Raw genomic sequence first — 26422 nt, 5'->3', positions numbered from 1 at the left:
CTTGGAGATTGAGGTGCTAGGAGGAAAGATGGGGGAATGGTGGGGGGGCAGGTAATTCATGATGCCTGGGAAGCAAGGCTGTCCAGTGCATGGTGGGACACCTGAGCTTTGTCCAAGGAGACACAGAGGAAGGGACCCTGGAGGCATCTAAATAAGCAAGCACCGGGGCGCCTGGGTGGCGCAGTCGGTTAAGCGTCCGACTTCAGCCAGGTCACGATCTCGCGGTCCGGGAGTTCGAGCCCCGCGTCGGGCTCTGGGCTGATGGCTCGGAGCCTGGAGCCTGCTTCCGATTCTGTGTCTCCCTCTCTCTCTGTCCCTCCCCCGTTCATGCTCTGTCTCTCTCTGTCCCAAAAATAAATAAACGTTGAAAAAAAAAATGTTTAAATAAGCAAGCACCTTGTGTTACCAAAGAGGAAAATGAGAACCTGAGAGACAAAGAAATCTTCCAAGGCTTCTCAGTGAGATAAGCCCATTAAACAGTTGTTTCTGCCATCACATCATGCTGCCCTCTCCATGGGTGAAGGAGGAGAATAAGGATGGAATTGCAGAGAGATTTTAAAAGAAAGGAGAGTTGTCTCCTGATCTCCTTCATGAGGTGGCTGCAGTCTTCAAGTCACAGGTGACGTGGCGATGTCTGTGGAGAGTGAAGGACAGGGGTGACCCTGGCAGTATGCACTTAGAGTACTGCCATTTGTGCTGCTAGCAACATTGAGGCTTTTGCCCTCGGTGGGGAAGGTGATGGATCCAAAGCTGTTGCATAAGGGACCTGTGGCGATCATTGATCAGTCAGCATTGTTAAACTAATCACTAGAGTAGAATTATACTGTAGACTGCTCAGAATCTGTCTGAAATCCTTGGAGGGTCTTTAAACTGCACACTTCAGTACACAGTTGGATGGCAGTCATATTCTCCTCACTGCACTTTCTGTAAGATTCAAAGCAGGCACAGAATTTAAAACAAAAGACCACAAGAGCAGCTGCGGACACGAATGTCTGCATTCTGACCCTCCACCTCTCTGCGGCTGCCTCCAGGGCACATGAGGAAAAACAGAAGCCTTGCCTGGCAAGTTCTGATGGAATGATCCCAGACAGGGAGTATGGAGCAGCTAAGACTGTAACTGAATGTGATGGAATCAGACGAATTTGGTATTCAGCCATTTTCTGCAGACTCCCAGAGTTGTGCTGCCTTGACTCACTTTCCAACTTCAGATCTCAAATGAGCTTTCCACACTGCCAGCAAATCCTCGTGTCGCTATTTTCCTACACTCTGGGATGACCATTTCATGCCTTCTCTCTTTAGATCTCCACACTCCTCTCCATTCTTGGTTGATGGTCCTATCTCTTATTTCACAGTGAAAAAGAAATACCTCAAAGATAACCTCTTTCCCCACTAATTTCATAAGCCCACCACATGTGGACTCTTGATCTGCTCTCTCCCTGTGGCACTGGAAGAATCATCCCTGCACTGCCTTTAGGTCATCCCCTCCACTTTACCCCCACCTCACTCCCTGTCTCCCTGTCTCCTCCTCAAGAACTCTTATCATGCAGTTACCCTATTCTCCCTGAACACCAGATTCTCCCTCTATTCGTCATAGCCATCAGCATGCCAACCAGTCTTCAATTCACCCATTTTATCTACTGCTCCATTTTGCTGCCTGTTTGCAAAGCAAAATGTCTTAAAAGAGTTATCCACACTTAATGTCTCCAGTTCATCACCTCCTTTTTTCCCTCTTTTCAGATTTTTACTTTGCCAATCCTGAAATGACTTGTATCTAGATCACCAATGACCTACATCTTGCCAAAGCCAAAGCCCTCATCGTAGTCAACCTCTTGCCAGCATTTGACGGAGATGATCACTTCCTCCTTGTTGAAACGCTTCTCTTCTTTGCCTCCCACAGTCCACATGTACCTGATTTTCCTTTGACTTTGCTCTCCTCCCCCTTTTGGTCTCCTTCTCTGGCTCCTCTTCTGCCAAATCTCTACTGGTTGTGGGGCCACAGGGCTCTTTCTGACCTTTTCCCCTGACTAAAAACTGTCCACGTAAGTAAGCTCATCCAGTGGCAGGATTTTAAGTCCCATTTAAATGTTTAATACTGTCTGATTTACATTTCCAGTCTGAACATTTCTACTTGAGTTTCAGGCTGTTAATGTATAATAGCCCCATTGATTCTGCCACTTAGATATCTATAAGAGACATCTTTCAATTTAAAACTAAAGTCTTGATTTTCTTCCTCAAACCTATCCCTTTCCCATTTCAGGAAATGGCATCATTATCTACCCAGCTGCGGAGGCCCCAAACAGCGGTACTATTCTTGATTCCTCATTTTCCCTGAGACTTTGTATTAATTTCAATCCACACTTCACAAGGCAGCCAGAGTAACTTGTCCAACATGTAAATCAGATTATTATTCCTGTCAGACACCCCCTGGTGGCTTCCCAGTACCAGAGAACAAAATCCAGCTCTTTAACTTGGCTTAAGAGGTGCCTGGTAATCTTGTCTGCTCTCCACCTTCATCACCCTCCCCCTGGCCCTCATGTTCACCAGGCTGCAACCACATGGAATGCTTTCTGTCCCTCTAGGCATGCTGAGCTTCTAGGTCTTTCCATTTGCTGTTCTACTTGAAACACCGTTCGCCCAGGACTTCATGCAACCTTTTCGCTGTTCCTTTTCGCTGTTCAAATCCTAACTCATGAGTCCCCTCCTTAGAAAGGGCTTCCCAGCCCTCCTAGCAGATATGCTGTCTCTCTCATAAGCCTCATTATGCTCCACATAGCTCTTCTTTTCAATACCTGATTTACCTTATTTATTTGGTCATAGATGTACTATGAGCCCTCCAATAGATCATAGGTTCTGTGAGCAGCCATTTGATTCTCTGTGTCCACTGCTATATCCCAGCTCCTAAAAAGAGACTGCCACAAGATGCTCAATAAATATTTTGAGTCTGACTAAAATGGACTACCTTTTGTGTTTTGTGGGTTCTACCCTCCCTCACAAGGTGTGTTTCATTTTTGAATAGTAAAATCCACCATTTTTATGCATTAAAATTTTATACATTTATGCATATAAATTCTCATATGTTAATAGTCACCAACAATCAAGAGGAAGAAGATGGCTTGTTTACACACCTCCTCCCCAACTATCTCTAAAAATTTCTGCTTCGGGTTTTTCAGAATATCTCAACTAACTTTGTGGATACCCCTCCCTGTCCCCTACATACATACATGGGTACATGCTCATTCACGACTTTGTACACACTTTATACACACCCTCCCCAGATAAGCCAGCATTCATTCCTCACTCCCATGGAAAAGCACTTCTTGAGTGTGTATAGAATTCTGTAGAAAGAAATATAGAAGGGTTTTTACAATTATTATTTTAGTTTGTGGGGAAATTGACTTGATGTAAAGGGTATAAATATTGTTCCACATTAGTGTCCTGTGTCATATCTTAATCCAAAATAGGTAACAAATGCCTACTGGGGAGTTGAAACTAATGTACGGAAATATCATCTTCCCCTCCTTTTTCAGATAGTTAGTTACAAAGTTCCGCAGAAAAGAAAATGATAAGCAAATTTAAAGTTTGTTTCTTTCTCTCTCTCTCTCTCCCTCTCTCTCTCTTTTGGTATTTTGCATGTTAACCATTTCTAGTGCATTCACGGTATTTTCTTTTTTTATTTTAATTCCAGCACACACAGTATTATATTAGTGTGAGGTACACAATATAGTGATTCAACAATTTTATACCTTCCTCAGTGCTCATCATGATAAGTTTACTTTTGTTTTAAATTTTTTAACATTTTTTCATCTTTGAGAGACAGACAGAGCACAAGTGAGGGAGGGGCAGAGAGAGAGGGAGACACAGAATCTGAAGCAGGCTCCAGGCCTGAGCTGCCAGTACAGAGCCTGACATGGGGCTTGAACCTACGAACTGTGAGATCATGACCTGAGCTGAAGTCGGACGCTCAACAGACTGAGCCACCCAGGCACCCCTATGATAAGTGTACTCTTAATCCCCTTCACCTATTTTACTCATTTTCTCCTCACCTTCTCTCTGGTAACCATCAGTTAGTTCTTTAAGAGTCTGTTTTTTGGTTTATCTCTTTTTTTTCTTTTTTCATTTATTTTGTTTCTTAAATTCCGCATATCAGTGAGATCATATGGTATCTGTCTTTCTCTAACTTATTTCACTTAGCATTGTACTCTTGAGGTCCATCCATGTTGCTGCAAATGGCAAGATTTCATCCTTTTGATGGCAGAATAATATTCTGTTGTATATATATACTGCATGTTCTTTATCCATTCATCCATTGGTGGACACTGGGCTTCTTCTCTTTTAGTTTTGTTGATTGATTCCTTTGCTGTGAAGATTTTTATTTTGATGTACTCCAAATCATCTATTTGTGCTTTTGTTTCCCTTGCCTCAGGAGATATATCTAGAAAAATGTTGCTATAGCAAATTAATTATAGAAAAGTTACTGCCTATGTTCTAAGATTTTTATGGTTTCAGGTCTCACATTTAGGTCTTTCATCCATTTTGAGTTTATTTTTTGCATGATGTAAGAATACTTACAGCATGTGGCTGTCCAGTTTTCCCAACACCATTTGTTGAAGAGACTTTTTTTCTCCTTGCATATTCTTGCCTCTGTTGTTGAAGATTAATTGACCACATAATTGCGGGTTTATTTCTTGTATTTCTGTTCTGTTCCATTGATCTATGTTTTTGTCCCGGTGCCATACTGTTTTGATTACTACAGCTTTATGGTATTTCTTGAAAGTTAAGATTGTGATACCACCAGTTTTGTTCTTTTTCAAAATTCTTTGGCTATTTCTGGTCTTTCGTGGTTTCATACAAATTTTAGGATTATCTGTTCCAGTTTTGTGAAAAATGCTGTTGGTATTTTGATGGGGACTACATTAATCTGTAAATGCTTTGGGTGGTATGGACATTTTTTTTTTTAAGTTTACTTAAGTTTATTTGAGAGAGAGAGAGAGAGACAGAGAGAGGGTCAGAGAGAGAGGGAGACAGATAATCCCTAGCAGACTCTGTGCCATCCACACAGAGCCTGACAGGGAGCTTGATCTCATGAAGCGTGAGATCATGACCTGAGCTGAATCAAGAGTCGGACACTTAACTGACTGAGCCACTCAGGTGCCTGTAGTATGGACATTTTAACATTTGTTCTTTCAATCCATGAGCATAGAGTAGCTTTCCATTTGTTCATCTTCACTTTCTTTCATTGATGTCTTGGTTTTCAAAGTGCAGATCTTTTCACCTCTTAGTTGAGTTTATTCCTAGGTATTTTATTATTTTTGGTGCAATTATAAATGGGATTGTTTTCTTAATTTCTCTTCCTGCTACTTCATTATTAGTGCGTAAAAATGCAATAAATTTCTGTATACTGATTTTGTATACTGTGAACTTACTGAATCATTTGGCAGTTCTAGTAGTTTTGTGGTGGAGTCTTTAAGGTTTTCTATATACAGTATTCTGTAATTCAAATAGTAAAAGTTTTACTTCTTCTTTACCAATTTGGATGTCTTTTATTTCTTTTTATTATCTGAGTGCTGTGGCTAGGACTTCCAGTACTATGATGAGTACAAGTGGTGAGAGTGGATATCCTTGTCTTGTTCCTGATCTTAGAGGAAAAGCTCTCAGTTTTTCACCATTGATATGATGTTAGTTGTGGGCTTTTCCTATATGGACTTTATTATGTTGAGGTATGTTCTTTCTAAACCTACTTTGTTGAGGGTTTTTATCATGAATGGATGTTGTACTTTGTCAAATGCTTCTTCTGCATCTATTGAAATGATCACTTGACTTTTATCCTTCTCTTGTTGATGTCATGTATCACACTGATTTGCAAATGTTGAATCACCCTTGCATCCCAGGAATAAATCCCACTTGATTGTGGTGAATAGTTTTTTTTTTTTTTAATGTATTGTTGGAATTAGTTAGCTAATATTTTGTTGAAGATTTTTGCATCTGTTCATCAGAGATATTGTCCTGTGGTTCTCAGTGCCTTTATCTGGTTTTGGTATCAGGGTAATGCTGGCCTCATAGAGTAAGATTTGAAGCTTTTCTTTCTCTTCTATTTTTTTGGAATAGTTTGAGAAGAATAGGTTTTAACTCTTCTTTAAATGTTTGGTAGAATTCCTACGAAGCCATCTGGTCCTGGACTTTTGTTTGTTGCAAGTTTTTTGATTACTGATTTAATTTCATTGCTGGTAATCAGTCCATTCAAGTTTTCTATTTCTTCCTGATTCAGTTTTGGAAAGTTATATGCTTCTAGGAATTTCTAGGTTGTCCAATTTGTTGCCATATAATTTTTCATAATTTCTTATAATCGTTTGTATTTCTGTGGTATTGGTTGTTATCTCTCCTCTTTAATTTCTGATTTTGTTTGCGATGTCTCTCTCTCTTTTTTTCTTTGATGAGCCTGTCTATCAATTTTGTTTACTTTGTTGATCTTTTCAAAGAACCAGCTCCTGGTTTCATTGTATTGTTTTTTTTTTTTTATTCTATTTCATTTATTTATGCTCCAATTTTTATTTTTTCCTTCCTCCTGCTAGTTTTGGTGTTTTTTTTCCTTTTTCTATCTCCTTTAAGTGTAAGGTTAGATTGTTTACTTGAGATTTTTCTTGCTTCTTGAGTTAGGCCTGTATTGCTATAAACTTCCTTCTTAGAACAGCTTTTGTGTTCTAAGATGTATGAGCCTGATGATTTTGTGTTTTGATGTATGAGCCTGGGTGGCTCAGTCAATTGAGTGTCTGACTCTTGATATCGGCTTAGGTCATGATCTCACAGTTGTGGGATCAAGCCCCTTGTCAGGCTCTGTGCTGAACATGAAGCCTGCTTGGGATTCTCTCTCTGCCCCTCTTCTGCTCATGTGCACTCCCTCTCACTCTTTTTCTCTCAAAATAAATAAATACATTTAAAAAATAGAAAAGAACAACTTTTGCAGACCGCCTGGATGGCTCACTCACTTAAGCATCTGACTCTGATTTCACCTCAGGTCATGATCTCATGGTTAATGAGATCAAGTCCACATCACACTCTGCACTGACAGTGTGGAGCCTGCTTGCATTCTTTCTCTTCCTCTCTTCCCTCCCTCTCAGAATAAATAAATAAACTTTAAAAACTATGTTTAGGGCACCTGGGTGACTCAATTAGTTAAGCATCTGACTTTGGCTTAGGTCATGATCTCACGGCTCGTGGGTTCAAGCCCCACCTTGGGCTCTGTGCTGACAGCTCAGAGCCTGGATTCTGATTCAGATTCTATGTCTCCCTCTCTCTATGCCCCTCCCCCACTCATGCTCTGCCTCTCTCTCTCTCTCAAAAATAAACATTAAAAAATATGTTAAAAAAATAAAAAGAACAGATTTTGCTGCATCCCAAAGATTTTGGACCATTGTGTTTTCATTTTCATTTGTCTCTCTGTATTTTTTTACTTCCTCTTTGATTTCTTGGTTGCCCCTTTCCTGTTTAGTGCCATGTTATTTAACCACTATGTATTTGGTTCTTTCTAGATGTTTTTCTTGTGGTTCATTTCTAATTTCATAGCTTTGTGGTCAGAGAAGATGCAGAGTATGACTTCAGCCTTTTTGAATTTGTTGAGACTTATTTTGTGGCCTACTATGTGATCTTTGCTGGAGAATATTCCATGCGCACTTGAAAAGAGTGTGTATTCTGCTTTTTTAAGATAGAATGTTCTGAATATATCTGTTAGAGCCATCTGGTCCTATGTGTCATTCAGAGCTGCTATTTGTTGATTTTCTATTTGGATGATCTATCTATTGATATAGTGGGGTGTCACCCGCTCTTATTGTATTACTATCAATCACTTCCTTTATGTTTGTTATTAGCTGATTTATGTATTTTGGTGTTTCCATGTTGGCATAAATATTTACAATTGTCATATCTTGCTGGATTTTTTCCTTTTGATTATATAGTGTCATTCTTTGTCTCTTGTTACAGTATTTGTTTTAAAGTCTGTTTTGTCTGATATAAAAATTGCTACCCTGGCTTTCTTTTCCCTTCTATTTCACTGATAAATGCTTTTCCATCCCTTTCCTTTTCATCTACATGTGTCTTTAGGTCTGAAATGAGTCCCTTGTAGGCAGCATATAGATGGATATTGCCTTTTTATCTATTCTGTCACCCTATGTCTTTTTACTGGGGTGTTTAGTTCATTTACACTCCCAAGTAATTATTGACAAGTATGTACTTATTGCCATTTTATTACTTGTTTTATAGTTGTTTTTGTAGTTCTTCTCTCTTACTTTCTTATCGTTCTGTCTTCTCTCATGGTTTGCTGGCTTTCTTTAGTTATATACTTGGATTCCTTTCTCTTTATTTTTTGCATGTGTATTACTGGTTTTCGATTTGTGGTTGCCATTAGGTTTATATATAGCATCTTATGCATCTAGCAGTCTATATTAAGTTAATGGTCATGTAAGTTTGAACCCATTCTTTACTCTTCTCCCCTCCTCCATGTTTTAGATATATGGTGTCATATTTTACATCCTTTTGTGAATCTTTTGTCTGATTTTTAATAGATATACTAAATTTTACTCTGTGTGCGTCCTACTTTTCTTACTTCTGCTAATGGTTTTTTCTTTTCACTCCAAGAGTCCCCTTTAACATTTCTTGAAGGGCTGGTTTAGTGGTCATGAACTTCCTTAACTTTTGCTTCTCTAGGAAACTCATTATCTCTCCTTCTATTTTGAATGATAGCCTTGCTGAATGGAGTATTCTTGGCTGTAGGTGTTTCCAGTCAGCCCTTTGAGTATTATCATGCCACTTCCCCTTATTTTCTGCTGAGAAATCAGATGATAGCCTTATGGGGTTTCCCTTAAAAGTAACTATTTACTTTCTTCTTGCTGCCTTAAAATTCCCTCTTTATCCCTACTGTTTGCCATTTTAATTACTATGTTTCTTGGTGTGGACATCCTTGGGTTGATTTTATTGGGGGCTTATGTGCCTCCTGGATCTGGATTTCTGTTTCCTGGATTTGAGACGTTTTCAGCTGTTATTTCTTCAAATAAATTTTCTGCCCCCTTTTCTCTCTCTCTTCTCCTGGGATTCCTATAATGCAAATGTTATTATGTTTGATGTTGTCTCTGAGTTCCCTATGTCTATTTTAATTTTTTATTATTCTTTTTCCTCTCCAGTTCAGCTTGATTGGTTTCCATTATTCTGCCCTCCATGTTGCTGATCTGATCATCTGTTTCCTCTATTCTACTATTCCCTCTACTGTATTTTTAATTTCAGTTATTCAGTTGTTCATCTATGATTGGTTCTTTTTTATGTTCTGTCTCTTTGTTGAAGGTCTCACTGAGATCCTCCACTCTCTCAAGTCCAGTGAGTTTCTTTATGACCATTACTTTGAATTCTCTATCAGGTATATTATTTGTCTCCATTTCATTTACCTCTCTTGCTGTGATTTTTCCTATTCTTTCATTTGGGACATATTCCTTTGTCTCCTCATTTTGTTAAACTCTATGTGTCTGTGTCTCTGTGTTAGGAAAGAGAGCCACATCTCTGCTTTTGCAAGTTGTGGTCTTATGAAAAAGAGGTCCTATAGTGCCCTGCAACACAATGCCCCGTGTTCACCAGAACCTGCACTTGAGGGGTGTCTCCTATGTGTGTTTCATGCGCCCTACTATTGTGGCTGAGCCACATTTGCCTTCAGTCCAACTGACTGCAATGGCTCTCTTTGCCTGTTTTGGGCAGAATAGTCTCTTGTGTTGTTACTGAGCCAATCTGGGGCCATTTTGGGCTTGAGTTGAGTCAGAATAGGCATTTGCCAGAGCTACAGTAGCACTGAACTGTGATGTGCCTTCCCTGTGTTGTCCCCTGAGAAGCTTTTGATGGTGAGCAGGGCCTACAGTCAGTCCAGATGTCTTCCCCTAGCCCCCCTGCTGGGACCATGGTTGGACTGGTGGGTGTGGTTATATTCCCCTCTTCCTAGGGCAGGAGTCACTTGAGAGCAGTGCTGGCCCTTGTTGGGGCTGCTTGTACATTGCCAGGTTTGTGGCACCACTTTGGATGGGCTCTGGCCAAGAGTGTACTGGGGTGGGGGTGGGGTGGGGCAGGTCTGTAGAACACAGGGGCAGGGCATGTGGTGTTAACAAGATTTGCACTTGGGAATGCAAGCTGGTGCAGCCACTCTGGAAAGCAGTATGGAGGTTCCTCAAAAAATTAAACATAGAACTACCCTACGACCCAGCAATTGCACTACTTGGCATTTAGCCAAGGGATACAGGTGTGCTGTTTCGAAGGGACACATGCACCCCCATGTTTATAGCAGTACTATCAGCAATAGCCAAAGTATGGAAAGAGCCCAAATGTCCCTCGAAGGATGAATGGATAAAGAAAATGTGGTATATATATATACAATGGAGTATTACTCGGCAATCAAAAAGAATGAAATCTTGCCATTTGCAACTACGTGGATGGGACTGGAGGGTTTTATGCGAAGTGAAATTAGTCAGAGAAAGACAAAAATCATATGACTTCACTCATATGAGGACTTTAAGAGACAAAACAGATGAACATAAGGGAAGGGAAACAAAAATAATATGAAAACAGGGAGGGGGACAAAACAGAAGAGACTCACAAATTGCAGAACAAACTGAGGGTTATGGGAGGGGTTGTGGGAGGGAGGTTGGGCTAAATGGATAAGGTGCACTAAGGAATCTACTCCTGAAATCATTCTCGCACTATAGGCTAACTAATTTGGGTGTAAATTTAAAACAATAAAAAATAAAATTAAAAAACAATATGAAAAAAAAAAAAAGATTTGTGCTGGTCTGCTCTGTGAGGAGACCTAGTACTGAGAGGACATGTCCACAGGAGAACACAGGGAGCAGGGCCTACTTTTAGCAACTTAGGTGTAGGGAGTGTTGGTGTTGCATTGGTTCCCACAGGTGTCCATGTGTCTAGGCTGTGGGGCAGTGGAGGGAATGGTATCCATCAGCTCCTTTCCCTGGAGAAGTCTCCCAAGGATCTCTTCCCCTCCAGCATGGGCTTTGATATGAGTAAAGAAATTTCCCTTCTGTTTACCCCAGGCATTTTTCAAACTGCTACGTCTATGCTTTGTGTCCAAGGGGCTGCTTGTTGTGCTGTCTCTTTAAGGGCATGGACTCTGTTTCCTGCTGCCTTCCGGCTCTCCCAGAGTTGAGCCCACTGATTTTTAAAGTTTCAGCTCTTAAGCCCCACTGGTTGTAAGAACTCATGAAATTATGCCCCTCTGGCTTTCAAAGCCAAGTGTCATGCGTATTTGTCTTCCCCATGCAGGTTCCCCATGGCAGGGGTGGCTGGTGTGAGTGTCTTGTTTCTTTCCCCTCTCCACACCCACAGTATCCCTCCCTCCGTGGACAGTCCATGGGTTTGTTTAACTTCTGACTGAGTCTCTGCCCTTCCTATCCTCTTTGATGTTGCCTCTTCTATACATTTAGCTGTGGAGAGCATGTTCTGCAAGTCTTTGGGTTGTTTTCTAGGCTATTTAGACTCATGTGGGTGTTATCTAGTTGTATCTGTGGGATGAGGTCAGCTTCGGGTCCTCCTACTCCACCATCTTCCCCAGTAGTCATTGCATTCACTGTATTTTCAAAGGCCTCTTGGGTAATACTGGTTGTATTGTCAAGAAACTCTGACATAAAGTATTCTATCTTAATTTGTGTTTTTTTAAATTGCTCTATTTTAGTTTTCAAACTGGTTCAACTTATTATTTCCAGTGAGCCTGTGTTACCTCTCAGTCTGCGGGCTGTTTCTTTCCTTCTTGCCTCTGCAGTAATCTTGAAAATCATTTTGGTTACTTGGTGGCTTCACTTCCCCACTGACTCCTCAAATGCCTTCATTCTGCTTCGGCAGAAGTTACCATCACCCTGTTCACTGGCAGTATGTTCTTTCGCATTCCTGTTCCAGCACAGAAGCTGGTGACAGCAGCAGTGGGAGGGCTGCAGGTTACACAGCAATAAACAGGAGCACCTTGCATTCCTTGGGACCAGGCACTCAGGTAGCGTGTTTTAGTGGGAAGAACCTGGGTTTTAGAATTGGATCATCTGGCCACAAGTTCTGTCTCTACTTTTACTATCTGTGACTTTAGGTGGCTGTTGGGCTTTCCTCATCTGTAAGGCTGCTGGACCTTTTCCTCATCTGTAAAAGCAAGGGATATGTTTTCTGGAATTGTGAGAACAGATATAATATACAAACATTCTCATAAGTTTTATTGTAAGTTCAGGATGTAATCATTCCTCTATGAATCTCGACAGCACACATTTTTAAAAATCCATAAAAACAATTCAGCTGACAGTTTTAGTTACTAATTTCCTTGAAAAATGAAAGCAAATGTAAGATATTGATTTTGCCATTCTTCATGTATTTTTTATCACAGACAGTAATAAACCTGCTGAGCTTCTCTTCCCCAGTCTAGAAAAAATATGGTGTTTTTTTCATTGTAATAGTTAATTGCACTCAGGGAAAATCTCAGGTTAATGTGAGTAAGGAGAAGAACTTAAAAATGGAAAGATAAGAACACACTTAAGAATAGATAAAAGACAAAAAACAGAAACCACTATGCAGCGTTTGTTCATTGTCTCATGCATGTCTTGCCAATAGAACCTTTGAGAAACTGCCCTTTCACACTCCTGGCTATGTACTTTGAGTGGGAGCTTATATCCCTGCCATACACACACACACACACACACACACACACACACACACACACACCCCTGCACATCTCCCAGTCATCCCAGCCCTCTATCCTTCATCACCACAGTGATGAGTTCGAGGAAGGCATAGATCCACTTTGGGCCAGTGAAAATACAAGGATTTGTTTGGGGCTTCTGGGATAGAAATTTCTCTCTCTCTTCAGTGAAAGTTACTAGAAAGCACGCCCTCTCATTTCCTGGATGGTGTGATATGAGGTTGTAAGACTGGCAGGACCTTACCCATGTTTGCTACTTGCAAATGAAAAGGGAATGTAAGGCACTGAAGAGAAATAGACAGGGGCCAGGCTGACATCATGTGTCCCTGAACTAAATGAATCTAGAACTATCTCCAGATATAAACAATAATTACTTTTTTAATCTAGGCGACTTCAGTTCAGGTGTTCTGTCCCTTTTGTAAACAAAAGATTGCTAACTAATATTCCATTAAAATGGAAGCAACTGAACATACACATAGATTACTACGCCATCTGTCCTACTCTATACAGACTAAAGTTTAATTTCTGTAATCATAGCTATTTTTCTAGATAATCTCTCAAGAGTGAAACTGTCAGTTCATAGACTCAGTGAACACTGTTAGCATGATGTTCAGCGTAGTGTATGTGCAAATCCCCTACTTGTCTGCATTTACCTCTTTTTTTCAGTATACTAGCTAAGTGATTTTGAGCAAGTAACTAATCCTCTTCATGTCTAGGAAAATATTTTACATTTGGTTCAGTATGCCATGGGGAGACATTAGAAGTACTTGTGCTGGAACAGTAACAAGTGAAAGTGATATTTAAGCTGATTTTTGAAGAGAAAGGCAACTTGCTTATTTGCAGGGTTTCAATTTAGATATTTTGGTGTTTTACTTGTTTTGAGGCTGTCTTCCCCATTTACAGAACAAACTCCTTGAGATCAGGGACCACATCTCTTGTTCACTGACCACCTGCCCAATATCTGGAACACAGTAGATGCCCTGTAGCTATTGATTAATTGATTTAGAGATGGAGGAAGAATAGAAAGACAGAATGAAAGAAGGAGGAATGTCTAGGAGATAGTAACTATTACACATGTGTAAAGAATCTAGATTTAGGATTGTGGCAGAAGAGTGGAGTTACAGGGATAGATTTGACAGATGCTGTCAAAAAGTTAACAGTATTTGTTGACCGAATGGGAAAAGGAAAAGAGAGACAGAGAAGAGTGAGGTTTCCCACCTGAGAAGCTGAACCCGTGGTGATCTCATGAACTCAACAGGAAAGTTAACATGGGGAGGAGCTTGAGAGCAAGAAACATACATTTAATTCTTGGATGTAGTTCTTATGAGGGTAGAATGTGTGATTACTGTGGGAATATTTCATAAGGAGCTTGAAATGAAGGATTTGGGGGACATGTTGGACCTGGTACACAGAAAAACCATGAAATAGAGTTATGTCCATGAGGGAGTGAGAACTGAATGGAGTCAGCTGGAGAACAGACCGAGAACTGAGAATGAGATAGTGGTAGACAAACTGGAGAACTGGGCATGGAGTGGGGAGAGTATTTCATGACAGAAGCAAAAGGGGGACAGGAAGAGAAGAAATATCCTCTGCTTGTTCCTTCAGACATGGTTCAGATAAAGAACACAGTCATCCAGGATTTCTAGACAATTCCTGCAGATAGTTTAAACATAGTCTAATAATCAGATTGTCTAGATCAGTCACTTTCAGACTTTTTTATTGCAACCTATTCTAAGAAATACATTTTGCGTTTTGACTCGGGACACACACACACACACACGCACACAACTGATAAAAAGTTTCCCTCAAGAATACTCATTCTCCCTGTGCACAATCTCTTCAGTTAGTTTTCATCTGTTTCACTTTTTTTAATGCTAGTAACAGCCCACCAAACTGATTTCACTCCCCATTAATAAGTCATGACCAGAAGTTTAAAAAGCAGTAGTCTATATAATGGTCACCTAGGAAAGAAACAACGAATTTGGGGAAAGAACACATTTTGAGAACATTTTACTTCTAATTAGATAAAGGTTTTTGTTTACTATCCATTACAATATGAAACATATATTTCTATGATGGGGCCATTCTGTCAGCACTCCTCAAAATTTAAAAGAAAGAACAGGAATGTGCTTACTTTGCTAGCGTCTTCTGTTAGAGTTTTAAGTGTTGGTTTACCACCTTGCAAGAAAAACTTAAAGTCTAAACTTTGGACCTAATGAGTTGCAATTAAAAGCACTCTGGGTTTGGAAACGGACAGACCTGGGCTCAAATTCTGATTCTGCTGCTTAATAACTATGACCTTTGCCAAGTTTCCCAACCTCTTGTATGTTCTGTTTCTTTATCCCCGAATGAGGATAACATTTACCCCATTTGGTTGCTGTTGTTATTGAAGAAGCCACATTATTCATGGTACTTTACCTAGTACTTGGGGGAACACATTAAATGGTAATTATTATTATTGTCTTTGGTTGTGAAGGTTAAATTATAGGCCACTTGTAAAGCTCCTAGTACAGTACCTGGCACAAAGCAGCAATACGGTTATAATCCAAGAGCACAGAAATGTACAAACCAATTATATGACATGCTTTTTAGAATGTTTGCTGGAGGGGGACCTGGGTGGCACAGATGGTTAAGCCTCCTACTCTTGATCTCGGTTCAGGTCATGATTTCACAGTTCCTGAGTTCAAGCCCCGCATTGGGCTCTGCACTGATGGTGCAGAGCCTGCTTGGGATTCTGTCTCTCCTTCTCTCTGACCCACTCCCGCTTGTGTGCTCGCTTTGTCTCTCTCTCTCTCTCTCAAGATAAATAAATAAACTTAAAAAATATTGAAAAGAATGATATTTACTGGGTAAGGCAAAGCACATCGATAACATTCATGTTATTGGGGAGATTGAGTCCCATTTGTTTAAAGTGAAAAAAGATGCATCACTGATACACTTTTCTTAATTCCCTCACTAATGTAACCATTAAAGTGATTAGAGTGCGTTTATTCAACAAGTCTAAATATATTAAGACCTACAATGTCAGGTCCTGGAGATAAAAACCCAACAAGAAACAGTTCCTAGATATATGATGAAGTAACCAATAGTGTTTACTTTTTCTCCCAGGCAGCCCTCCACCATGGACCACTGATAGCAATATTATTTCTGTGCCTTTTGGCTCTTTCTGATTCTACTCTGGCTTGCTTCACTAATTCAGAAGGATGGCTTAAAGATGCTTCGTTGGAATTAATAAGAGCTCTGTGGTCCAGTTCTTGGTGATCTACTTTTGATGTTAAAATACTTCACCATGCTCAAGATTTCTTTTTCTTTTATAGTGTGTCCTCAGTAGCCTCAGGGTAGCTCTAACTGGCCTAGCTCATCATCAACCTATGTGTAATCTCACCATTATTTTACTTGCCTCTTACAAAGTAGGCAGTGAAGTTGGCTGAGTATCATATCATTTGAAGAATAAAATGAAACTGTCCTTTTTTCCCCTATTTTCAATGTCCTTGCCTCCCTCCCCACTACTTTATTGTATGTTCTGCTTGTGATGGATTTCGAATACGTGATCATCACGGTAATATGGTGAAAGCATGCCCTTAGTTCAGATATATAGCACTTGCAGACACTTTCAGTTTTCATAGGGAGTGATGCAATTTTTATTAAGAAAAATAACTTCTGAGTGCCGGTGTGCAAAGCTGAAGGGCCTACAAAGATGCTTGAGATGAAATCCCTTCACCAAGGAGTATATAGTTTAATAGGAGAGGTGTCACATCTACCAGTTGCTATACAGGATGGCATGACTCATGAGGCGTCTGGGGGAAGGACCATAAAGTTGAATCTCATTCTGCATAGTGATTCTGCATAGTGATTTGGCTCTTATCACTTTTGCAGATGACTTCTGTTTCCCAAATTAGCCATTCTGACCAGTGCTTACAACTGAAAAAGAATATGCAAAAATTGGAAAGACAGCAATCTTGAGGTGATACTATTCTAGATATGTGTATTGGTAAAAGAAACTCTCCTGGTATGTGTGGTTTCATTGTGCTATCACTCTTGACAATTGAAAGATGTGTAAAGCCCTGCAAAGATATGCTATTTCCTATTGCAAAAAATGCACAAGAACTCCTTGGGGCTAGATCTTTGATTCTAGGACAGAATGGCTTCCACATGGATGTTACCACCACTTAATTGTGTATGTAGTTCATACTTAAATTCAGAAATAAATATTGCCCAAGCAGCTCCCGATTTATATGGTGGCCTGTGATAAGGAGAAAATCTGAAGAGTTTTGGAAGATTGTTGTTCCGATCACATAGCTTCAAAGTCTGTGAAGATGGGGACACAGGCATATCTGATGACATGAGAACACATTAGAGCCCAGTTAAGGCATTAATTTCAGTTAATGAATAAACAGCAGTCCTTTTATAAAACTTGATCTATCAGGATTTGCTACAGGTATGCCCCTCAGAAAGATGGTTCATGTATCTGATTTAGGGAATTTCTAAGTTGTTGCTGGCTTAAATAGAAGTAAGAGAGTATTGGGGCGCCTGGGTGGCGCAGTCGGTTAAGCGTCCGACTTCAGCCAGGTCACGATCTCGCCGTCCGTGAGTTCGAGCCCCGCATCGGGCTCTGGGCTGATGGCTCAGAGCCTGGAGCCTGTTTCCGATTCTGTGTCTCCCTCTCTCTCTGCCCCTCCCCCGTTCATGCTCTGTCTCTCTCTGTCCCAAAAATAAAAAAAAAATAAAAAAAATATTAAAAAAAAAAAAAAGAAGTAAGAGAGTATTTCTCTAAAAAGTCAATGACCTCAAGCAGTGAAAAAAGTTCTTCAGGAAGTTGATGTTCATCAAATCCTTACCGCTTTCACATACACTTACAACTACCTTTCTGTTATAAGTATTTTGTGAGGAACCACAATGAGATACCGCCTCACACCCATTAGAATGGCTAAAATTAACAACTCAGGATACAACAGGTGTTGGCGAGGATGTGGAGAAAGGGGAGCCCTTTTGCACTGCTGGTGGGAATGCAATTGCACTTAACCAGAGGATACAAAATGCTGATTCGAAGGGGCACATGTACCCCAGTGTTTATACCAGTGCTATCAACAGTAGCCAAATTATAGAAAGAGCCTAAGGGTGCCTGGGTAGCTCAGTAGGTTAAGCTTCTGACTCTTGGTTTTGGCTCAGGTCACGATCTTGTGTTTTCATGAGTTTGAGCCCTGCCCTGGGCTCTGTGCTGACAGTGTGAAGGCCTGATTGGGATTCTCTCTCTCTGCCCCTCCCCTGCTCATGCTGTTTCTGTATCTCTCAAAATAAATACAAAAATACAGAATAATATTAAATAAATACAATAAATGCAAAAAATAAATTAAAAAAAAGAAAGAGCCCAAATGTCCATCAACTGATGAATGGAGTAAGAAGATGTGGTACATATATATATACAATGGAATACTACTCAGTATGAAAATGAATGAAATTTTCCCATTTGCAACAATGTGGATGGAAGTGGAGGGTATTATGCTAAGCAAAATAAGTCATAGAAAGACAGATACCATATGATTTCACTCATGTGGAATTTCAGAAACTAAACAGATGAACATATGGGAAGGGAAGGAAAAATAAGATAAAAACAGAAAGAGAGGCAAACCATAAGAGATTCTTAAAAATCAGAGAACAAACTGAGGGTTGCTGCAGGTAGAGGGGTGAGGAGGGTGGGGAAAATGGGTGATGGGCATTAAGGAGGGCACTTTTCAGGATGAGCAATGGGTGTCATATGTAAGAGATAAATCACTGGGTTTACTCCTGAAGCCAAGGCTACACTGTGTGTTAAGTAACTTGAATATAAATTTTTTAAAAAAGATTAAAAGAGTAAGTGTTTTGTGAGGGACACTGGATCAAGGGGATGGATGGATGAAGCCAGCTATAGGTGAGAACATAATTATAATAAATATTATTTCGCTGAGTGCCCTGTTTTACAAGAAGTATTTAATTTTTTTTAATTAGAGAGAGAGTACATGATTGGGGAAGAGAAGGGGAGGGGGAGAGAGAGAGAGAGAGAGAGAGAGAGAGAGAATTGAGAGAGAATCTTAAGCAGGTTCTACACTCAATGCAGAGCCTGATGCAGGGCTTGATCCCACAACCCTGAGGGCATGACCTGAGCTGAAACCAAGAGTCCGTCGCTCAAAAAATCTGAGCCATGCTGGTGTCACAATTATTTAATTTTTTAAGTTTATTTTTATTTATTTTGAGAGAGAGCAGGGGAGGGGCAGAAGGAGAGAGAGACTGAGACTCCTAAGCAAGCTCTGCATTGTCAGTGCAGAGCCTGACATGGGGTTCCATCCCACAGCTGTGAGATCATGACTTGAGACAAAACCAAGAGTCGGATGCTTAACCATTTGAGCCACCCAGGTGCCCCAAATTATTTAATTTTTAAAACGACTCCTTATGTGGTTTCTTCTGCTCATTTTAGAAGTTAGGAAACTGAGACACAAACAGGTTGAGTAATTTGCCCCGGACTTTACTTCTTGTCCATCCTGTACCATATTAGGAATGGCCTGCCCTGTGAAGGCTGTAGTAGAATGTGTGTCTTTGGAGCCTTCCCTCCCTCACTGGTTCTCAGAATTCCTGCAGCACCTGGAAGGGTGGTCCTGCCTGCAGCTGGTCCTTCCATCCTAGTCATCTTTACTACTAGCTGTGGATTGTTCCAGCTGCACCGACTGAATACGCATTGTTGAAGATTGCATACGGGAGTACCTGGTTGCTTTCCAAGAGACTGTTGAGTACTGCAAGTGGCAGCAGGTAATGAGCTCTGAGCAGTGGAGACAATGAGAACGTACCTAGCTGTGATCTCCATAGAAAAGATAAATAACATGGTTATTAGAAGGAGTTATGAAGAACATCCAAGCAGTATAATCAAATCCTAACCTAACTGATGATAGAGGTTGAGATTTGAATTTATGGAAATATTGGAAATTTGATAAAGAAAATCCCTTAAGTGGCCTTTTAGTGTATGACACTAAATAACTTGGAGAGCAGAAGAATGTTCCTTGCCTTTCTTCTCTGTCTTCAACATAGACTACCCTGTCCACCCACACCTGACACAGACGCAAAGAGACCAGTAGGGATAGACGTTTTCTCCAAAATACATTAAGGTAGTAGCAACTCTGTTAAAATGGCTTGTCTTTCTTAACATTTCACCTTGATTTTTATCTTTGTGTCCCACCCTTGCTCTTATGTTTCACCCATTCTTTTCTCATCTCACTGATTGACCATCCTTATACCTATATATGCAGGTGAGGGACTCTGCCTCATCACCCTTTTTCAGTGTTCAAAGAACTTTTGACTTTCATCCTCCAGCATGATAGTGCCTTATGATTTCCCAGCTCTCACTCCAGTTGAATTCTCTGTTTTAGTTACTTAGAGCCTTCTCATCAACTTTCCTCATTCCCCATACCATTTCCTATCCTTTTCATCTGACTTTTCTTTACAAATAACAAATATATCCTCAGCAGTTGCTTCAAAGTTATCTTTGTCTTAGAGGTCCATCATTTTTCATTATTTCTGGTGTGGTTTTCATCGTATTTATCCTGCTTTGGGATTCATTGCAATTCCTGAACCTGAGGATTCATGTCTTCCAACAAGTCTGAAAAATTCTTTTCCTGTATTATCCTTCTGATTTTTTGCTGGAACTTCTAATTCTTTCCTCCATGTCTTTTAACAACTCTTTTCTGTTTTCTCTCTTTAACTCTTTGTACTGCATTTGAATAATTTTCTGAGACCTGTTTTTAAATCTTTTTCCAATTTATTCTTTGCTTATTTAGTGGGGTCTGTCTAATCAGTGTTTTTCTATCCTTTGAGTTTTCAATTTCAACTCATCTATTTTTCAACAATAATTAAAAGAATAATTCTATTAACTTTAAGTTTTATGTGGTTCTTGTAAAATCTGACTTAAAAATTTTTTTTCTGACTTTAAAATTTTTTATTCTTTTATCATGTTTTCAGTTCCTACTTTTGTTTTTTTTTTTAATATTTATTTATTTTTGAGAGAGAGAGAGAGGGAAAGAGAGAGAATGAGCGGGGGAGGGGCAGAGAGAGAGGGAGACACAGAATCTGAAGCAGGCTCCAGGCTTTGAGCTGTCCACACAGAGCCCGACGCGGGGCTCAAACTCATGAACTATGAGATCATGACCTGAGCCGAAGTCAGTCGCTCAAATGGCTGAGCCACCCAGGTGCCCCTCAGTTCCTACTTGTGTATCTTTAGTCTTTGTAATTTAATTTTAGGATGTTTAAACTGGATCTGTGTAATAGTTCTGGTACCTGGAATTCTTGGTAGTGGTGGATGGGTAGGGTGGGAGTTCCTCATCCATGTGCCTACTGATCCTTGTTCGTGGTAGATGGTTTGAGTGTTTTGTAATTTTGGACCGTGAGTTTTTCTTCAGGGATTTGGTTAGTGGTGATCCATTACAGGCTGAGCTTGAGTTTCTGTCCCTCCAGAAAAGTTGTGTGTATACTTTTGTTAAGGGTCCCAGGATTAGCACTAGCCTGGGCCACTTTTTAATTTCTCATTTAGAGGGACAGACCACCCAATGGTGGCTGAATCTGAGCTTCATATCTCCGTGAAGTGGGCCTGTGGCTATCAGTTCTCAGGGAGGCTTTTTTTCCCACACCCCCACTGAGATCCAGGCTGAGGCAGGTAAGTTTCTTAACTGTCTCCTTGTGCACTTGGAGCACTTTTCCCCATAGTCCACTCGTTCACAGAGGGGCTGGTCTTTGGGGAGTTCCAGCTTCATGTGGGGTCTCAGTTCCCATTCTCTCGCCCATACTTCATGAAGGCCCTGAGGCTTCTCCTGAACCACATGGGATTTACAGTCCAAATCCTGTGTTACCAAGATTGGTAAACTGCTTTCGTCTTAGGGAAGCTAGCATCAGTTCAGAGGCTTGGTTCTTGATCTTGGTTTTTTAGATCTCTGTGTGTTTGACTCTAGAAAATTCCTTATTAATAACTCAGCTATGCATTTTAAAAGATATTTGTTGGGGCGCCTGGGTGGCGCAGTCGGTTAAGCGTCCGACTTCAGCCAGGTCACGATCTCGCGGTCTGTGAGTTCGAGCCCCGCGTCAGGCTCTGGGCTGATGGCTCAGAGCCTGGAGGCTGTTTCCGATTCTCTGTCTCCCTCTCTCTCTGACCCTCCCCCGTTCATGCTCTGTCTCTCTCTGTCCCAAAAATAAATAAACGTTGAAAAAAAAATTAAAAAAAAAAAAAAGATATTTGTTATATTTTACCCAGAATTTATAAGCTTTTAATAGCAAACAATTTTTTTTAAATATATCTTTTCTGCCAAGAGCACATCATCATCATCATCCTCTGACAGTGTCTGCTGTAGGGTTGAAAATGCCTGTCTACATCCAAAGAGCAGTATCGAAAAGGGGCCTCTGCCCTTGAGAAGTTCATAGATTTTTTTAGTCTAACTCATTTGTAAGCTCTGAGAACTATTCATTTAGTTTTTCACTCACTATTCTTTATATGCAAATCATATTCAATAAATACTGAGTAAGTCCTCACTATCCAGGCTTTCATTCATTTATTCAGCAAATACACATTGTGTACAGCATGGCTATGCGCCAGATATGTGCTCGTCATGCTCAGCAAAAATACACCCGATCCCTGACTTCGTGGAAGTCACCAGTATTGATCAGATAAACTCATAAATAAATGTAAAATTGCAACTGTAACAAGTGCCAGAAAGTAAACGTGCTTGGTGCCATGGGATGTGTAATGTTGATTTGTTCAGCTCAGGCCAGGACAGGCTTAATTGGGGAAGTGAAATAAAGAAGAGTAGCTTTCACTGAGTACAAAGGAGAGCAATAATTGTGACAGATCCAGAGCGGTATGTGCAAAGCACGTGAAGATGAAGGACTAGAAGAAGGGTGGTGAGAAAGAGGGGGAAAAGTGAGAAAATATGGTTCCAGAAAAGGCTGAGAGGGAGCTAGGAGTCAAATCACAGAAAACCTGGTGGGCTATGTTAACTTTTTCTACTTATCATAGGAGCCATGGAAATGCTTTAAACAGGGGGGTGACCCATCTAATTTGGCCTTTGAAAAGATCTTTCTGACTTTAGACAAGAGAACAGATTTGAGGAAGCAAGAATGACAAAGGAGATCAGTTGTCAGTAGACCATTGTCAGTAGACCATTGTCAGTAGACCAGATTGAGAGTTGCTTGGTGCTGAACTTCAATTTTGACTTTGTAGGAAAGAAGATGTGGAAAGATTTGAGATTTACTTAGCAGGTAAAATTACCAGGAAGAAACAAAGAGATGGGCCAGGAACGATTACAGAGTTTTTGGTGTATACATCTGGATGGCTGTTGATGTTCCTTTAATGGAATAGGGAACACTAGATAAGGACAAGGTTTGTTGGAAAGGCCATGGCTTTTTCTTTTATACCTACTGGGTCTGAGGTTTTTGAAACATCTAAGGGAAAAATATCAAGAAGCAGTTGGATAAATTGATCCAGAGATGAGAGAAGAGATCTGGGGATATAAATACTTGAGTGATTTGCTTATTGGTGTTCATCAGGTGAGCCTTCCAACGGAGAGATGATGGATATCCCTTGGATATAGAGACGTGTAGGTTACTGGCGACCTTAACAGGAGCTGTTTTGGTGGTCATATGGGGTGAGAGGCTTGGAGGGGGATGTAGAGAATGTAGAAGAGGAGGAAATGGAATGAGTAAGTTAGACAACTTTCAAGAAGTTTGCCAGTGAAGTTTTATAAGGCTTTCATCCATTTTTAAAGGAAACATGTCAGTTAATTATGATTGGAAGGCAAAATCTTTTAAAACATAGAGTCAGTCGGAAAAAATTTAAATGATTTCTTGATAGTGAGAAGGTGGCCAAGACAGGGACATAGGCTGGCACAAAGGGGAACCAAAGACATTCAACCAACATTGGATTGTAGTAACAGCTGATATTTATTGACCTTCCACTATTGTTTCAGGTGCCATTCTAAATGTTTAACATGTATTAACTAACTTAATCTCCAGAACAACTCTGTGGTGTGGGTACACTTATTAGCCCATGCAGGACATGAGGAAACAGGTCACCAGAGAGGTGCTGTAACTTACCAGGGTAACACAACAGGGATTTGAACTCCCAGTCTGGCTGTGAAGTTCATGTTCTTAACCTCTATGCTGTCGTGCTTCTCAATACATGGGTGCATAATAAGCTATTTGTATCATCTATGAGCTAAGGTATGGGCTAATTCATCTACAAATACTGAAAACGTTATTGGTTATATAATGACTTCTGGGCAAAAGTATAAGTTAAAGTTTTCTTAAATGCTTTGTTAAAATTTCCTTGGCTTTATGTTCTAGAACAAGGCAGGCATAAGTGGAAATGTCATTAGATCAGCATTAGTTTTAATCAGTGGCCTTTAATAAGTGTGTGCACATTATTCATTTAATTGCACCTGTAAAGATGTGGTAGCCTCATAACTGCAGTTATAATAGGTAAGTAAGTGGAATCCATAACAGTCTGAAGCTGCTTGTACCTGTCTGCGAAGATGTGCCATTTGTGAGTTTCCACTAACCAATGTCCCCAAATAAGTGACCTTCCCCAGATTCCTGGGGATTGGCTTTAACCACATGTGTGTGTTTATTCTCCTCCTAAGGATTCAACAACACTGAGAGAACATGCGACAAAGAGTTTATTATTCGGAGAACAGCCACCAATCGAGTACTGAATGTCCTCCGTCACTGGGTCTCAAAGCACGCGCAGGTAATTTAATGGCATCATTCATTACTTTCAAGGATTTTTCTAAACCAACTTTTTAAATTGTTACATATGTAAACTGCTTTCTGAGTCTTTGGAGTTAGGGTCTGAAACATTGGAATTAGAGCCAAAGGAAAGAAATAGGAGGATATACACACAGATCAAAGCGAACACATGCAGATTTGCCAAACGCACACTGTCTCAGATCTGGCGTGACACAGGAGGCGAAGCAGGGCTCTACGCTTTCCTCATCTTTTCAGGCCACAGCACCCACCTGTGGGCACTCGAGCCACTGTCCTGTGCCACCCAGGGAGTGCCGTTCATGGGGCCCTCACCGTAGGCTGAGCTGTGCCGCCTGCACCCGGTACCCCTGGAGGTTAAGCATCACTCTGGTGCCACATACTCTAGAATACTCCTAGTATTCTGTTTTTAAATTGCATCATGCTGACAGGACACCTACTTGTTATTTGTATGTTTTCATTACACGTTTGTAGAATTGATACCCATTTCGCAATTTCACAAAATAAAGCAAGGGCCTCCTTTGCTTCATTAGCATGAAACACGCGTTGTGCTTTTCTTCCCCACTGCCAAATAATGGGAGGCCTTGCTGGACACGTGCTTGGCTAGTGCCCTGCAAGGAGAATTTTGAAAAGACAAAAGGGGGCCCTGTGTGGCTCAGATCGGAGCACGTTAAACATATAAAATGTGAATAAAATGCTAATGAATAAAGAAAAAGAGAAGAGAGGATCCCCCACTTCATATATTCCCTGAGGCTGTCCTGGGTCTGCCACATAGCCCTTGGTAATGACAGACCGTGAGATAGGGTCACGAGAGAGCCAGACTCCTGGAATCCCTGTGGTGAGAGAATTCGCTAATTGGGAAAAGTGGGATTTGGGCCTCACCATCAGTTAGCCCATGACAATTCTTAAATGTTAATTGAAATAAAAATGAAGGTAGCACATTCAATATAGCATGTAAAAATTTTACTCAACACATCTTAAATAAATAGAAATGGATCCCATATCACTCAAATTCTGAGAACTGCCCTTAGCCCATTGAAATGTTCAGTCTCTTCCTCATAATCTGAGTGAGCTATTTGTACGTCCCATTTGCCTCATTGCAGATACAGGATAATGAGGTTTCTCCTGTGTCTGACATCCATTCCATTCACTCCTCTCTGGTTTTGGACTTGGGGTCCTGACTTCTGATTCCGTGGGCCGTGGTGGCTTCAGAGATGCAGAGTAGCTTTGGTACACAAGGCTTAGCAGATGCTGCTGGGTTGTCTTCCCTGCTGTGAGTGAAAGCCCAGGTTTACCTGGGTTCAGCTCCCTCCTGTCTGCAAATCTCTCCAAAACCTCTAATCTTGCTTGCCTCTCAGTCTCACCTCCTTTCTGTCAATCCCCAGTGCCCTCTTTTTCTCCTGACCTGAAATGGAAATCCCTCACAATCCACAGAGGACTCTTATAGTAGCTAGAAAAGAGCCACAAAGCAGTTTACAGTATGCTGGGCTTACTTTACTTTGGGTGAAGAGAACTCAGATGGGGGAGATGGGTGTATTGAATCCCTTGCTTGTAATAAAGAGATTTGGAGTAAGGTGTGATCATCTGGCTTGAGAGCTGCATTGTATTTGCATAAATACATATGTACACACAGACAATATTAGATTGAACAGCACCAAGTCACTGGAATGGAAAATGGATTGAAGTGAAAGCAAGGGTCTCTTTATTCAGATTGTGTCCTGGGGCCTTTATCTAATCCAAAAAGCACCCTGTTAGCTGTTGTTTGGAGAGTTCAGATACTTCACAGCCTATTTATTACTTAAGATGTGCTTGTATGTGGGAAAGCGTTTGTGATCAGTTCCATTTAGGGTGGGCCACACTGGGAATCCCAGCTTTGTAGTCCCTCTACACTGGGGGCATATGTGGATGGTACAGATTGCTCAAGTATTCAGTCTTTTGTCCTGACAT

The 26422-nt window shown here is 40.6% G+C and overlaps 1 protein-coding gene across 5 annotated transcripts in view; it reads left to right on the top strand.

The window, feature by feature from the left end:
- RASGRF2 (Ras protein specific guanine nucleotide releasing factor 2) overlaps window positions 1-26422 on the top strand; it is a 241544-nt gene that overhangs the window by 172720 nt on the left and 42402 nt on the right. For 3 of the 5 annotated variants that reach the window (XM_040449627.1, XM_040449618.1, XM_040449610.1), the window contains exons 18-19: window positions 2258-2302; window positions 24355-24461. In XM_040449627.1, the coding sequence (XP_040305561.1) occupies window positions 2258-2302; window positions 24355-24461 (152 nt within the window). The remainder of the gene's footprint in view (window positions 1-2257; window positions 2303-24354; window positions 24462-26422) is intronic. The other 2 variants (XM_040449628.1, XM_040449626.1) reach the window with 1 other exon arrangement.

This window comes from Herpailurus yagouaroundi, unplaced genomic scaffold (genome assembly GCF_014898765.1).
Source record: "Herpailurus yagouaroundi ecotype Mexico unplaced genomic scaffold, PumYag 29, whole genome shotgun sequence".
NCBI lineage: Eukaryota > Metazoa > Chordata > Mammalia > Carnivora > Felidae > Herpailurus > Herpailurus yagouaroundi.
Note: the sequence above shows the minus strand (reverse complement) of the source record. Positions and strands in the feature narration are given on the sequence as shown.